A 17,392-nucleotide genomic window follows, 5' to 3' on the forward strand; every position below is an offset into this window, starting at 1 on the left:
ATAACTGAAAGCAACTAGGAGAATATTTGTGTCTAAATAATGAAAAATGAATTTGTACAGAGTTATAGGAAAAAGAATCATGGATTCTATTTTGGGAAGGAAAAAATTTAAAGATAAACTATAAAGAATATAAGTATAATTATATACTTTTGAATACTTTTGCATAGACAATAAATAAATTTTCAGATAGACATGATTCCAATCATTGATTATTTTTCTCTAAATAGACTGACGAAATTCTTCTTGAATGATTTTCATAGAAATAAAATTTCAAACATAAATAATTCTAATATTTCGCTAAATTTCTATAAAAATGCTGTTCCAGGCAGGCCAATTTCTACTATTTCCATATTATTTTCACAAAAATTCCCTTCCAGACAGACATTATTTTAATATTTCGCTAATAGATCAATAAGAATATTGTTTTAGGAAGCGAAAGGTCTAATATTTCGCTAATTTTCATGAAAATCGCGTTTTAGATAGACACAATTTCCTAATCTTTTGATTATTTTCATAGGAATAGAGATTCAAAAGCTCAAATTTGAATTTCGATGATTTTTGCACCAAAATTTACAAGATCTTGTGTCTCACAATCAATATGTAAATATATTCCTTCTTAAATAAGTAAAGTAATAATTACAATTGTGGCATTTGGTCATCCTCGATATTAATTATAGTAGTTAAGTACATTATTCTTGGAATATTTAAATAAATTTGAATTTTTTAAAAATAAATTTTTAGTTAATTAATTTTCGTGTTCACTATTTTTAAAATTCTAATAAAATTTTTAATAAAATTTCAATAATTGTATCAGATTTTTTGAATTCATAAAAACCACATTGTGAATTCTATAAACCATAGATATTTTTAGGATTTTCCACCAAAATATAAAATTTTTATACTTATATTTCTAATTTAATCTAAAAATTTCTAAATCATACGATGTAAATACTTACATTTAAGCACATAATAAAAAAGTCTATTGTAAATATCGTTGCTAAAACTGGTTTAAATTCCATTGTTTCAATAACTATTAAAAATATAAAATGCGCTAATTCTAAAAATAAATCTGATAATAAAACTAAAATCCATGGTATTAAAAAGCATCTAATATCCTGAAAATAGAAAAACAAAAAAAATATAAATGTAAAAAGTTATTAATAGAAAAAAATTGATTGTTTTAATTGATTGAATTGTAATTGAATAAAAAATTGTTGTATCATACCAATTTGTGTATTCATACTGTATGTATGAATACACAAATTATAGGGTAACACAATATTAAATATTGTAGAAATAATATTATTACGGAATGTCATTCAATAGATAATTTTAAAATTTGATTGAATGTTTTATAAAAATTGAATGCTTCAACAAATGCGCTATGATTTATCGTAATCTTGTTATAAAAGAATGGAGAGAGTAATAAAAGGTGAGTTTTTTTGTTCAGTCATAAGAGTTTGGAATTTTTTCAGTAACTTATTTGGGCATTTTAATTTTTAAGCATTTTAGGATTGTTATATATGCTTTACCTTGATGTAATAAAATCTTTTGTCCGCAAAGATATAAGTAACTCAATTCAATTCTGAAATATAATTGGTTCTTCAACCATGCACTATCAAAAGTGTAATCGAAACGGTTGTATATATAGTATTAAAGTTTTGAATAAATTATGTAGTTTGTTATTGAAATTTAACACGAAAGTATTGACAGTACAATGGTTAGATGGAACTGTAACCTATATATAGCCGAGGCCTCTATTTAGAAAAAAAAGTGTACCCAAAAGACTCGAGAGAAAACACACGTCACATAGTTGATCCAAATAAAATTAGCTATACTCTCATTTCTTTTTAAATTGAAATTGATGTTCAGAGAGACTTGAAATTTTTAGTTTTACAATTACTGCTTGTTACGGGCAGATCAACGCAATTAAACAATTGCGTCAATTCAAATAAACTGCATTGTAAAACATTGCAAGATGTTTGATTACTATTGTATGCAATCATACAGTTCCATATATATATACAAATTGGAATATAAACACTAATAAGCAATCAAACAGTTGCAAGATTAAAAATTTGCATGTCTATCTGAGACCTTACCTACCTGAAAGCGTAATACAAAGATTTGACTATTAAATTTATAAAGCAAGTGATTCTTAATTTCAGATTAATCTTACCTTCCTTAGACCAATAATTAACAAGATTGACGCCAAACATCCAGAAGATGAGCATATTAATAATAAAATATTAAATATCACAGTAGCTGAAATGGAAAACATTCAAAATTATGGTTTTTTCAAATAATTGATTTTATTTGATAAATGATTAATGTTAATTGTTCATTTTAATAAAAAAAAAAACTTCTACATGTAACAGTATAAGTAGCATGTAAGCCACAGATTTAGGTAATGCTTTTTTAATTCCAGACAAAATATTTTTCCATTGAATTAAATTTAACATGCTTTAATTTTCTTGTTACTCTGTTAATAAAGCCATAAATAAAATTCTATTTATAGAGTGGAATACAAAAAAAAAGGACATTTTTAGCATAATGACATTGTTGTACGATGTTATGCTGGTTGACTGATTTTGAGGTACCAAAAATTTGTTCATGTGAATATTGTACAAGTGTTACCTTATGCAATTAAGAACAATAACATAATTAAGAAGTTAGAACATAACGACATACTCGAAAAATTATCATGAATTTAGTTAATTTTAGTTTCTATATTTTTATTTTAAATTAAAATTAACTTAGAATTATTAAGATACTTACTTGGAGAAATTGTTCCATTTTCTATAAAAGTTTCTGTTGTCGGTTTATTTGTTTCACCTTTTAAATATCTTTTCTCTTCGATTAAATTTGAAGAAGCTATTAAACATGACATTCCAAAATATAGCTGGAAAACAAAAAAAAAAATTATTAAATTAAAATGATTTAATTTATTTATAGTGTGTATTCGTTGTTTAGTTAAATTTCACGAATTTATAAAAGGATTTAAATAAAATAAACGACTTCAGAATAGAAGAAATTTTCTGTAACAAGTTTAAATTGCTGTCAATAAACTAATATATGAGTCACGAGAAGCATATAAGCCAAAATGAGGCTATATGAGACCAGGATCGGTGCTAAATTATTCTGTACTCTACGCGGTTTTCAAAATAAGCGTCCTGCCCCCATTTCAGCGCAATGAACAATATATAATAAAAATTGCAGATTACGCATATTAAATCATTTTCTCGAAACGTAATCATGCTGAATGCAAGATATGTATATTGGAATAAAATTTAGTTTACTTTAAAATTTCAATTCCGCCCCTTTTTTTCAGCGCCCATTGCAAATGCTTACTTCACATATATAGTAGAACCGGTACTGATGAAGCTAATTATTAGCAAGAACTAATATGGGATATAAGAGTTTCCAACTTCTCTAAGATTTTCTTTAAAGATAATATAGTGGAGTTAATATTATTTTCCAAATATTCCTTAATATTTATGAGTGATATTGTAGTTTAAAATAGCCTAATATTCTAATAAACTAATACTGAAATATTATTGTAAATAATTCGCTCTACTTATCCATATTAAATGCTTCCGTCATGTATTAAATTCTGATCTAATGATACAAATTATCGATTTCTATTTCGAGCTAGAATATTACTGAAAACCATTTACAAAACTTCAATTTTCTAATTTCAATATCAACTATATTGAAAAGTGTTAGTTGAATGGGGTTTTCGAAAAAATTTTTAATAAAATTTTATTCTATAATAGAAAATGCTTTATAGAATTAAAATTTATACTTATAAGTTTAAGTTCCATGTTTATTTTAAAATTTAGTTGTCTTTTCAAATCAGTTCACATGTCAGTTTACATTTGACTCTTTTCTGTACCAAAATACACAATATAACACAAACACATTATGTCACTTGCTATACAAATATAATATAATATAATTATATTACAGGTTGAATACAAAAGAATCTATTCAATATTATATCCAATATAACCACGTCACAGTGCAAAATGTTTTCAACATATAATTTAATAAAATACATAACATGTCCTTGTACAGGATTTCAAAAATTTCATTTCTACTATTTTAAAATTATACTGAATGGATTCTTATAATAAAAAATATCGGAGAAAAATATTTTTATTATTTTTAGATATTTTTAGAGTTTAGACTATAAGAATTACTTTAGCATTGTCATTAACAAGACTATCAAGGTGAAATGTGCTTTCGATTTTAAATCGAAAGATGCTAGTAACATTATGGTGTGGTGGTAAAAATCAAATTTGTTGAGAATATATTAGCCATAATCGTACGATAATTGTAAATATATTAAAATTTTTTATTATTTTAGTTTAATCCGAAGAATATCCTATACTAGAATTGTTTTCAAAATTCTTTAAATAATTTTACGTGGTTTTGATATTCTGTAGATTTTATGAAGGCAAACAAATAAAGGATAAAATCATCTACAATAAATTTCAAACCCCATTTTTCCCCATTTTTCTTAATTTCGATTTTGCGGATTTCAATTAATTTTTAAAGGTTAAATATGTCAATAATATTTTGTGAAAATTTTGATATAGAAAAATTTTTGGACGTTAATCAAGAGCATTATTGTTAATGGAAATTTTTTTCAAATTTTCTGATAATGCAAATTTTTTCTTTTTTTCTGTAATATTTTAATGGAAATTCATTAACATTTAAGAGATTAAATATAAAAAATGTCATTTTATTTTAAATAAATTGGTAAAAATCATTCATTTTATATGAAACAGAAACAGAGAAGAAACAACCTACATGATAAATACTTTTTGACATTTAATTAAAACTTTTAGATTAGATAAAGGAACAAGAAGATAATGAAGAAATTTTCTGCTTTGTAAAATTTTTGGAAAAAAAAAATTTAGTCCTTTTTTTTTAAGGGTTTTTTGTTTATTACATAAAAAAAAACACAAATTAATAGAAGAAAAATGAAATTTTTTAAAAAGAATAATTTGAAACTTAAACAATAACTCCATTATTGGAGCTTATTGGAATATCCTTTAGGCATGTTTACTTTTAATCCTCGGAATATTTAAAACAGAATTTTTTAAATGATTAATTATTGTATGGTTTAAGGCCAATATTTAATATTAAGAATAGCAACATATTTCATTAGTTGCTATTAATTCTTGGAAATGGGCAGCTTATTATATTATTCATTCAAAAACTGTTAAGCTTACAATTTCTATTAGTTTTGTGTTTCATGACCGTAAGACAATGAAAAAATATTAATGATTTGTTAAGACTTTTAAAAATTTTTTAAAGATGTCCTTCCTCCGACTCCTTCTATATTATGGTCTTAATGACGAATTAAAATTTTCAACATTTAGTTTTTTAGGTTAGCCGAATATGCACAAAAATTCGTACGAACTTCTGTGATTCTCGTTAAGAAAAGTCAAAACTTCCAACAATAGCTATAATATATTAAGCTAGATGATGACAAAATTTGTTTAATACTCGCATTTATAATATAGTTTGATACCGGCACTCATAATACTACAATACCTAGCTAAATTTATTTCGAGCAAGCATATTATTGGAACCAGTAAAAGGAAAAATTTATTCCCAGTCTAATTATCGTTTCGTATTTTTAATAGCTCTAATTATTTTCTTCCAAGAATCAGGTTCCTTTTTGGTACTTAAGCTTTTATAATTTCAAATCCTTGTGCGTAAAATTTTATGCGTAGTTCAAGTTTCCATGTGCATTGGTTTACGGAAAATTCCTTTTTATAACTTAATAATGCATTAAGTACCTTATGCTCTTCAGTCGAATTTTAATTTTTAATAAAAAATAATATTTGTTTTACAATTTGACAAGGAAAATTTTCGCTAACATTGGATTACTAAAATCGAATTGTTTACCAATAAAATGAAATATATATAAGTATACCTTCAAAATACAAACTGTTATACAATAATTGTGAATTGAATTATTCAATGACCTTTCATAGTTTGAATATACACAAGTATTCTTACACCGAATATTTTATTAAAGTAAAAATGTAAAATTGATTTTTAATCATTTTTAAATTTGAAAATGAAAAATCAAAAATTGTAATTCTATTCAAATATTGGTGAACTCAAGTATAAATTTTGTCTTTACTTGTACAGGAAAAGGCCATAAGGGAAAAAGGGTGTACAGAAAAATGGAAAAAAATACGTTTTGTGGGCGGGGGTAGTGAATTTACTTCGCTGTTATTGATTAATCTATTTTCTGCTTCTATTTTTTATTGAGAAGAAATTAATTTTGTCTTCTTTAGCGCTTCATTCTTAAAATATATTAAAGGCATAATTTTTTTGATTATTTTCTAAAAATGATGTATGCCTACACCACATTGCTATTTTATCAACCAATAACTTGAATAAATTTTTTGCAAGGACATTTTCTTGGTATTGAAAAATTTTCTTCTGCTTTGATGAGCTCTTTCTTAAAAATTGGAATACAGTTCTAATTTATTATATAAAAAAAAAAACAGAAAATAAAGAGCCAAGAATTTCAACTCTATCTTATAAAATCTATCTTTAGAAACTGCCAAAGATTAAACTATTTATTTGTATGAAGAGAAAATCTGGGCTCCCACTTCTTTCAGTATTCTGTAGCAAAAGAACACCTATTTAATATCTGCCACATTATTTTTTAACTATATCGGTAGTCAAACTGACGCTACAAGTTATACCATTATAGCCGTTATTCTTTATTAATAATCTGCTCAATTATATTGAAATGAAATTTACTAAAGATGAGTTTCCTTTAACAGGACAATTTATTATTGAAAACTCTTCGAAATCTGTTCAATGAAAATGTAAATTATCATAAATTATTAAAAATTCAAAGTAACTAATTATAATAGAGCTATTTAAGGATGCTAAATAAAAATATTCCTTTTTTTTTATAGCTCAACATTCAATTATATTTAACGCACCTGCGTCTCTACCATATATACACAAACAACAGCTATAATAACGTCTCATGGCAGGCTGTATAGGTAAAGGTACTTAAATATTGATGTTTTACTTCTTGTATTTCCTTCAACTTTTATTCCATTCTCAAGAAAGCAAAATTAATTGATTTCTTTTTACAAAATTCAGGTTTATTATTGTGAAGAAGTACGTAAAGAAAAAAAGAAAATCATTTTTGTTTTTCCCATCTTATGTTAATTTTTGCGCCATTGATTTCATTTACGAAAAAATTGAATATATCACATATACGCGGCACATAAAGAAAAAAAGTATTCTATTTTTACTTTTAATACGAATTGCCATATTATGGAAAAGGCTTCAATTATGACTCTGAAAGTAAAAATATAAAATAATATAGGTACTGTGGGGATCCTTTTCAAATATTCCTTTTTAAAAAAATGTATCGTCACCATAATGGTTGTATAATTTTTATACCTACACATAATATGGTATTTTATGTCGCATAAATATGACATCAAAAGAATAATTAATAACTAAAGAATAATAAAGAAAATTCAATGCGAAAGTTCAGAAAATCTTGAATAAATTAAAAAAATTTGAAATTACTGTACAGAAAAATTAAGTAAAATTTAATTTTAAAGCTCTATTAATTAAAATTGTAATAAAATAAAAGGAGATTTTTCGTTAAAAATGGCGAATATACTGTCATTCAAAACCTTTTCATATTGTATAAAAAGAGCATCCTAAATCTAAGACAATGTAATAGGGGCGCCAAGTACGGGCTATTTCAGTTACAATTTTCTCGTACATCATTGAAAACAAGTGTCATCATCATCTTTTGGTTCTACAGCTCCGGGAGAGCCTTGACCACGTTTACAATTTTCCGTCCAACTTCACGGTTCTGGGCAGCTGTCCTTCAGTCATGGACCCTCATTTCTTTTACAATCAGTCTCTATACCACTGAGCCATCTAGATTATGCCTGCCTCTTGCCTTTGTGTTGTATGGTTTTGCGCCTAGAACTCTTTTCTGCGCTCGTTGTTCTGGCATTCGAGATACGTGTCCTGCCCATCTTAATCTGTGTCCCTTAAAATACTTGACGATATTTTTGCCGTCAATTAGTTCTTCTAGCTCCCGATTTGATCTTATTTCATATTCCCCATTTTCATTTAGCTTTGGACCAAATATTTTTCGGCGCAATTTTCTTTCAAATATTTTTAACTTTTCCTCGTCACTTGTTGTCATAGGCCATGTTTCGCTGCTATATCTTAGTACAGGTTGAATTAATGTCTTGCACAATCTAAATTTTATTGACCTAGATATTAGCCTGGATTGGAGAAGCCGCTTGTATGTATAATAGCATTTTTGTGCCGCTTGAATTCTCTCATTAATTGCTGTGTGCATATCATTTATGAGCTCATGAAGCAGCTCTTCTGTCTAATATTTAAAACATTTCTTTCATTTTATTAAAAGAGCTGGCCAAATAAATTTCACATAAAATTGATTTTATACCGTTATTATTTATATTCAATGACATTTTTTTAAATTCATATTCAATGACACATCCTTTTCGAAACTGAGAAGACGAAATTTTAGAATCAACCTTCAGAAATGTTCTGGGTATAACATTTAAAACTCTTCAAAAATCCATTTGAAAACCATTCAAAAATCGAGTTTTCTGCCATATGCAATCTTCTTCTTCTTCTTTTTCTTTATTATAAGCATAGTTGCTTGTTTTTCTACACGCTAGTCGTTCAATTACAGTTTTTTTTAAAAAAATTATGGAAGTTATAAAAATGAATAGTTTGTAGTTAAAACGTTATGTTAATGGTTAAGTTAATTAAGTGTATAGTTATTTGTTTGATTGTGAAATAATAGATTGAAATGAAAGATGCAATTTCCTAAAGTTCCGTTGATGTAGATATCCAGCTTTGAGCCCATCGTTTCGGCGGTCTGCCTGGTAGACGTCTTCCAAATGGTTTATTATCTCTGGCTATTTTAATAAGTTGGTTTTGACTGGCTCTAGATACATGACTATCCCAGGCTTTTCTTCTGCTTTTTATGAATTTCGCAATGTCGGTAATGTCGCACTGTGTACGAACCTCAGTATTTCTTACACGATCTAGTCTGGTCTTTCCTACAATTGCTCTTAGAGTATTCATCTCCGCCGTACGTAGTAGCTGTTTTGTTGTACTCGTTTCAGCTCTAGTTTCGGATGCATACGTAAGTATAGGTCTGACAACCGTCTTATATATCTTTGTTTTGCTTTTGACGCCCAAATATTTATTTCTCCATACAGTATCGGCCAAGAAACCTGATACACGTGCTCCTCTCATACTGCTTTCTCTTACTTCTCTTACCGTGTTGCGTTCACTTGTTATTTCGACCCCCAGATATTTAAACTTCATTACTTGTTCAATCATTTTTGTTTCTATTTCGAGTTTACATCTAATAGGTTCCTTGGAAATAACTAAAGATTTTGTTTTTTCTATCGAGACCTCCATATTGTACTTTTTTGCAGTAACGACGAATTTATGAAGAAGCCTTTGTAGATCATTTTCTGTTTTGGCGATCAGGATTGCATCATCTGCATAGCACACAATCGATATATTATTATCACCCATTTGATAGCTCGTTAGGTTGTCCATCTCTTCGATTATTTTATCCATAACGAGATTAAATAATATAGGGCTTAGTGAATCTCCTTGACGGATACCTGTCTTGCAGTTGATTTCGTCTCCCAATTTTCCATCAACCTGTATTCTAGTTTTGCATTCAGTATTTAGATCTTTAACAACTTCTATTACATCTAAAGGCACATTTTTTTCATGAAGGATGTTTAGTACGTCTTGCAATCGTACTCGATCGAAAGCCTTGACAAGATCTACGAAGCACATGTAAGCCGGGACGTTAAATTCGATAGATTTTTCTGCTATGCAATCATATATCCGTAAAGGTCTAATGTTGATTTTTAACGGTGTTACCACCTCAATAACTACTGTGTATCTTACCCTCCTCAGTAACTACAGTCGAATATCATTTGGTTCAGGTATTCAGAACATTTTTAATTGCTTGTATTTTTTATACAGTATTTATAATCGGGAATAAAGGCGAGAATCGGGAATAAAGGCGAAAAATCACAAATATCTGTTATATTAAGCTTATTTTAATACAATTCTAACGCCCATTATTACTTGATCGCCGAAAATTTTAATTATTAAAACGATTTGTAAGATTTTCGAGTTTTATATGTGAGGGTTTCATTTATCTTATTTTTAATATTGCTCTTAATTTAAACTATTACGGGTCAATAGTGTACCATAATTTTGTAACATTGAAATTTAGTACAATTTGTTTCTTTTTAATTCTGTTATACAAAATACCCATATATATATTTCTAAAATACCCATAACCTGTTTGAAAATTTTTTAAAATTAAATAAAAGCTAAAATAATTTATTTTCAACGTTGAATGTTTAATTTTTTGTTTCTTTTTTTGAGCATTAAAAGAAATTTATTTTCTAAATTAATCTTCTTATATGATGGTATTTTTTTTGAAAATACACAAGAATTTAGAACATTTTTTTGATTGGATTCTTCCTATGTTCTTAAATTGATTAAAATTTCTTTCCTCTGCCCCCCCCCACACAAAATTTCCGTTGTTATTTGTGGGTATGGGTATAATAATCAGATTTAGCATTCTTACGTTATTAATGGTGTATTTTAATCATTGAATATACAAAAACAAAAATTAAATATAAAATACTAATGAATTTTATTTAAATTAAATTTTATAAAAAAAATTTTCTTATCAAAAAATTTGTTATACATACAACATACATTAATATTAATTCTTTAGAGAAATTACTGCAGTCTTATGATATGTTGCCTTTGTTATATACCATATTCAAAATATTTTCAAAAAGATTTTGGAAAATTAATGATTAATTATGCGCAGATATTATTAATTTAAAAATAGCAGTTTAAAATAACAATTCCGAGAAAAATATGTAGGAAGTTCAATGGAAAATGAAGAAAATTGTGTTATTTCATACAGTTATTTTCACCTTTATTTTTCATTCCAGAAACTAGGTATGTATTTGTGAATTCCGAATGCGCTATATGCGCTATTTGCAAATTATTATGGAAAAGATATTAAATTGAGTTCAATAATTTTTTATTTTTCAATTATAAATTATAAATAAAATTATTTAAAGTTCAATAACATTTTTCATTTCAATTTTAAGGACCTGATCAATTATCATGTCTTCATTCTTAACGGGTATAAAAGAAAGTAAATTAGTATGATATATTCGTATAACAGAATTTACTAGTGAGAAGAATTCTTTGGTATTCGTTAAATTCATAATTTAGTCACCATTCAATCACTTTGATTTTGAAAATGAAAAATTTAGTCAACATTTTGAGCAAAAATGAGAAAATTTATACATATAAATTAGAAAAGTGAAAATTCTAATTTCAAAGTCAATAAAAAAGGTGACCAAAAAGGCAAGATACTTACATACAGCCTAATCGTGCATCTTGCTTTTTACTCATGTTTTATTCACTTTCAAATTAGAATTCTTGGTTTTTTTAATGGATATTTCAATTTTCTAATAAGATTACTCATTTATTTAATTAGATTTTTACATTTTTTCTCCAAATATCCTTTGAACGTCTTACTTTCAAAAACAAAGTGAATAAATTTTTTTATGCATTATAGAAAAAAAACGAGATACGCAATACTCGCTCCAAAGTTACATTATAGAAATATTATGATAGTTACTCACTTCCTGCTCATTTGGCGAGTAAAAAATTAGATACATAATTAGGCTACATAATTAGGATTTTTAACTTTCAAGTCATAAAAAAGTATAAGTTGTAGGTCTATTTCAAGATTTTGAAAGTTCGCATGGGAATAAATTTATTGTACTTAAAAACTAGAGTAGCAAGGGGAAAGAGATAAATGGTTAAGCCATTTAGTATCCGTCAATGTTCTAAAATAAATTCTATGCCCCATTTTGAACCCTGACCAGGAATAGTATCCATTTTAAAATAGTTATAAGTATAAATTTTTTTGTATACCTTTATATTTAAGTATGCTTTTAATTAAAATTATACGAGAAAATTTATACACGCGTAGATGAAAACAAAGAACTTATTAAGGAGGATAATTTAAAATATTAATAAAGTATTAACGTTCAGTACAATGGAATCACTTTATTAATTATATTAAAATTAAAATCACTCAGGATATAAATTGATCGGAAATATTATGAATACGCTCTATAATTAAAATAATTAAGGCTCTAATTAGAATAATGAAAACTATGCTGTAAAATATTTTTTTTCCGGACATATTAAAGAAATCAGATTAAATTCGTAAAGTAGCAAATTTCTTGTTAAGAGGTGAAGTTATTAGAATGGAGAAGGTAGGTGAATCTATTTTTATAATGGAGAAGAAGGTGCAATTGATTTTTAAAAATTATCTCACAAAGACCCATATTTATGTAGTGAATTTCAAGTTGCTATCTCACAATGTGTAGAATTTTTATAAAGAGAAACGATCGGATGGAAAATATAGAGCTTATAGTATATTCAAATTTGAAATACGACGACTTTTCCATTTATGTATATGAATTTTTAAAAATGGCTTCCATACAGCTTCAAAAATAATATTAATCATATCCCAAAACCAATTTAAACAACAATCAACACTTAATTAAACTTCACTCAAATTCGTCATAGATAACTAGGCTTACTATTCAAAAAACAAAATTTTAGAATGGGCTGTATGAAGACTTTTGTCATACAAACAACTGTCATACAATATAACAATATTTCTTAAGTTTAATAATATTAATGTATAACAAAAATAATTACGAAAAATTAATTAATTTGAATTTTAATTATTTAATAATAAAATTAATGTTAATATAACAATTGTACGAATATAAACTGACTTTTCTATATTTTTTTTTTTGGGTAAATAATAATGGAATTAAATTTATTTTTATGTAATATATACACGAAATTTTCTTAAATACATGAATTTGTTATACACACTTATATAGTAATTGTATACAAACAATATAAATTTATTACGGATGTTAAAGTAAAATTACATATAATAACCTTGAAAAGAACCCATGTTATTATTACATTAAGGATATTCTAAGTTTAATGTACGATAATATAAAACATGGTAACATGTGTATATAAATATTTAATTATATTTCATTCATTTTATTTCTTTATACAGAAAAGTATAACACATGAATTGTATAAGAACTAAAAATGTATAGGTACTCGAAATTTTAATTGTACACTATAAATAAAATAGTAAATTAAATCTAAAACTTTAATATAAAGGCATACAATATCGTAAATATATTGTACAAAAAGTGATCGTAATAAATTATCTATAAAATTGTATGTGACGCATATGGGTAAAACCGTATATTATAGTTATTTCATTAAATTGAATTAAAATTGCATATTTCAGGGTTTTGCCACGCTCCTTGATAATTGGGGCAATTTTTTTAAAATTTCAAATTTTTTCGTGAGACGCAATTAAAACGGTATTTAAAAATTAATATATTCTGAATTGCAGACTATAAATTACATTTCGTATAACAATAGTGATACAAATTTTTTACGTTAATACTCAAAATATAAAGAAAGTCTACAAATTCAAAATCGGTATGGAGTCAATCGATTACACATGATTAAGCCGCTCTTTATTTATCTTTATTCGCACAGTTTTCGCTGAGTTATATCGTTTTTCACTTGGGCGGAAATATAATTTTTTATAACAGTGCGGTTACTCTCTAACGTTGAACTTACTCATATTTTTTTACTCATATTTTGTGTAATTTAAAGAAAGTATGGAAATACTCGCGGATACATTTATAGAGAGTCATAAAAAATTCTTCAATGAACCGCATATGACTCATAAGCTATAGTTTTGGACACCCCTGCCATATGCTATAAAAATTTATTTTGGTAAAATTATTTTGAAAACATTATATACCTAAAAAATTTAATGATTTAATATGAAAAGGCAATAAACTTGTTACACTATATAATTTGTTGCGGAATTAGAAAATAATCTTATGATATATTTTTCAGAAATTTCGGAAAACTATTGGAAAATAATTTAGTTTTATATTACTGCAGAAAAATATTTTCTTAATACACCAAAAGATATTGTGATTTTAAATTTTAAATACCTACAATATTTTGCGGTCTCTAATATTTTAGTTGAGAAATTCAAAATCTCAAATATTATGCAATAAATTTTGTAGGTTTGTTCTTATGTCTTAGGTTTTATACAATTTGGTAAATAAGTTTTGTAATTTTTTAGAATTAAATGTGATTACAGCGTGTTATCCTGCGAAATTTGTCGTCTCAAAATATTGGAAGTGTAGAAAAAATGTGCCCTATTCTAAAATGTTTTGTAAACTTCTATCATTTTAGGTGTTTCCTGGTGAATTTTTTAATGACTAATTAGTCAATAAAATTTTAGACTATCTGAAATTTGTGTCACATAACATGGAATTTTTTGTTTTTTGAAAATTTTATGTCCAATGTATGTTGCTTTATTTTTAAAAATAGACACGCCAACGTAAAAGAAGTGGTTTTGCCATAATATGAATAAGCACATAAATAGCCAGACAAAATACGAAGGAATTATAAATAAATTAACAACATTTTTTCAGCCAAATTGTTGTAAACAATTAAAGGACCTTTTCATAAAAAAAAAATAAATTAAAGATTTTTGAGACAAAACTATAATGCAAATTTTATTAATAAAAAATTTTAATTGTTTTCACATCCCTGACGTTAGAATTCAACAACTTTAAGTAAATTATGCTGGTTGACATTAAATCGAGAATTTGTGGTATAAAAATAGTGAAAATCGAACTGGAATAAATAAACAGACGCACCATCATAACCCTAAAAAAGAGGTGGTTGGGTGAAAGGTTAGAAACCTTTCCTTGTGAAAAAATGCATTGCTATAAAACCTCAAAAAAAATAGAGCCTCTGGAAAATGGTGGAAATAATGATAATAGAACTCAGAAACGTATGGAATTTACAGAAAATGCTACAAACAGGAAAAATGAATCTAGTGTTATACATTCCGATTTGTATGACACTAGATTTATAGTTAGCAAAAAGACATAGAAATCTTGATTCCAAAATTTATAGAATATAAAAATCTGCTTCGAAGGGTAACATAAGAGACCAGTAAATTTGCATATTCGAAATTTTATAATTATTATTTTAATTTTCTCGGTTACTATAATATTTATTTAGGATATTTTGGGAACAATACATATTTCTACATACAAGTACATATTATGTAAGTATTACTGATGAATAATTATTAGATTCTTAACAGGACAATGCTATTGTTTTGGTACAATAGCACATGAGCACATAATAATTATGATTACATTTACACATTCATAATGTTTATTCTATTTTGATATTTATTACGAGTCTTTTATTATTATTATAAGGTTTTTAGCTAATTTTGGGTCTTATTATGTTGGTTTTTTTATGAGCAAGCTTAATTTTGAATAGAATTTTGAAATATTTGCCAAATATATATGATTTTTGGGTCAATGATTTTCAATTTTGTTAAGAAAATTATGTTGTTGTTTTTTTTTTTTTTTTGGTAGACTTTATTTAGTAATACAGGATTTTACTTAAATAACCAAAAACTTCTTTCTTATTGAATGGAAAAGAAAAGACCTTTTGTATGAAGAAATTGTAGTTGATATATATAGTAAAATATTAATAATGGCAAAATTTTATATTATTTTTAATTATGAGAGTGAAAAAGATCGTAAAACGTTTTAAATACGTAGAAAAATATTAAATTCCCAAAAGGATATCCAAATATTTCCGAAATAATATTGAAAAATTAAGGAAATTTTAATATGCAATTAAAGAAGAACACCCAACATGCCTTGAACGATTAGGAAGAAAAGATCCAAGATGATTTATGTTAGAAATAATCCAAGGTTATCGCACTCAAACAATTTATTAGTTGTTCGAAATGCAGTGGGATCATAATTTACCGTGTTGAGCCATCCGGAACTGATTTATTGGATTTTATCCCTTTATGTGTTGCATCCGAAAAGAAAATTTAAGAGGGAGAGGTAGTACTGTCTGTTTTGTCTGGAAGAGGCCTAAGCGGTTGAGCATTATACAAATGTGTTCGAATTTCTTCGTTAAACTTGAAAATAAGATGTTTTGGTATTGTTCTAATTAGTCTTATAGTTGTAATGCTCCGGTTTACCAATGGTCTATAAGTACAGGAACTTTTAAATACCGTTGCATAGATTATTATGATCAGTTAAAAGTCAATGCCCATCGGCTCAAGAAACTCCAGCTTAAGATAATTTGAATTTTTTTTGTTAGTTTTTTGTTTGTATGAGCAAAATAGTTTCGATTGCGTTTACAATAAAGCTAGGATAAAATCTGAGTTTGAAAGCTAAGAGCAATAGCGTCTTCTTCCAAATATACAAACCAGATATAACATTCCCAATTTTTGGACTTTTTCAATTTCTACGTCTTCAAGTTTCCAACGTTTTAAAATATTTGAAGTATTCATTTTAAAAATCAATCATCACTCTACATACTTATTATTCTTTGTGATTAATTGGGAAAAATCACGTGCTAGTGTAGTCCACTTTAATTTGAACATCATACTAAATTCATTAATATGTATATTCACACATACTTATGCATAGAGTAATTTGGTTGGTAATAATATTAAGTAAAACAAATTAATTAATCAATAAAACTTACCAGTGTATAAATTGCACACGCATAACTTCCACTTCGTACAGTTTTCCAAAAACAACATGATCTCATTATTGCCATAATTGTGCATTTAAGTAAACCAAAAACAAAATATTTTGTGTTTTTATATTTAATTTATATTTTGTTTTTATATTAAATTTTAATCCTTAATTAGTGCATCAATTAAGAGGAAAATCAAAATATTTTCCATATAATAAATTTGTTTTTCGTATTTTTCAAGTTTTGTAATTTTCATTTCCATATTTTTAATTTAATTGTTTCTTTTTTTTGGTCTACATATTTTATTTTGAAATGATTTTGATTATTAAATTTTGATTTAAAAAAAAAAATATTTTCGATTATTTTATTTTTCTTTAAATTTTCACTTTTAATTAAAATTGAATATTTGGATTTTTTTATTAAGATTTATGAAAATATCCGGAAGGATTTGATCAATAATGATTTTTATTATTAAGGATAATTTAATAATATTTTCCTAGAATTGAAAAGTATTAAAAAATTTAGTAAAATCTAATTGTAAAAATAGGAAATTTTTGGTAAACAACAAAAAAACAGCAAGATATCGAAGTAGTTTTAG

At 26.0% G+C, this 17,392-nt stretch overlaps 1 protein-coding gene across 1 annotated transcript in view; it reads right to left on the bottom strand.

Annotated features, from left to right (window-relative positions):
- The window catches only part of LOC129608960 (uncharacterized), a 37,439-nt gene extending 20,384 nt beyond the window's left edge, over positions 1-17,055 (bottom strand). The window contains exons 1-4 of the mRNA XM_055520766.1: positions 16,801-17,055; positions 2,779-2,902; positions 2,180-2,265; positions 957-1,115 (exon numbers count right to left, since the gene is read on the bottom strand). Of these exons, the coding sequence (XP_055376741.1) occupies positions 957-1,115; positions 2,180-2,265; positions 2,779-2,902; positions 16,801-16,875 (444 nt within the window). The 5' untranslated portion in view covers positions 16,876-17,055. The remainder of the gene's footprint in view (positions 1-956; positions 1,116-2,179; positions 2,266-2,778; positions 2,903-16,800) is intronic.
- Between the last annotated feature and the right edge of the window lie 337 nt (positions 17,056-17,392).

This window comes from Condylostylus longicornis, unplaced genomic scaffold, assembly GCF_029603195.1.
Source record: "Condylostylus longicornis isolate FDR11 unplaced genomic scaffold, ASM2960319v2 ptg000038l, whole genome shotgun sequence".
Classification (NCBI taxonomy): domain Eukaryota; kingdom Metazoa; phylum Arthropoda; class Insecta; order Diptera; family Dolichopodidae; genus Condylostylus; species Condylostylus longicornis.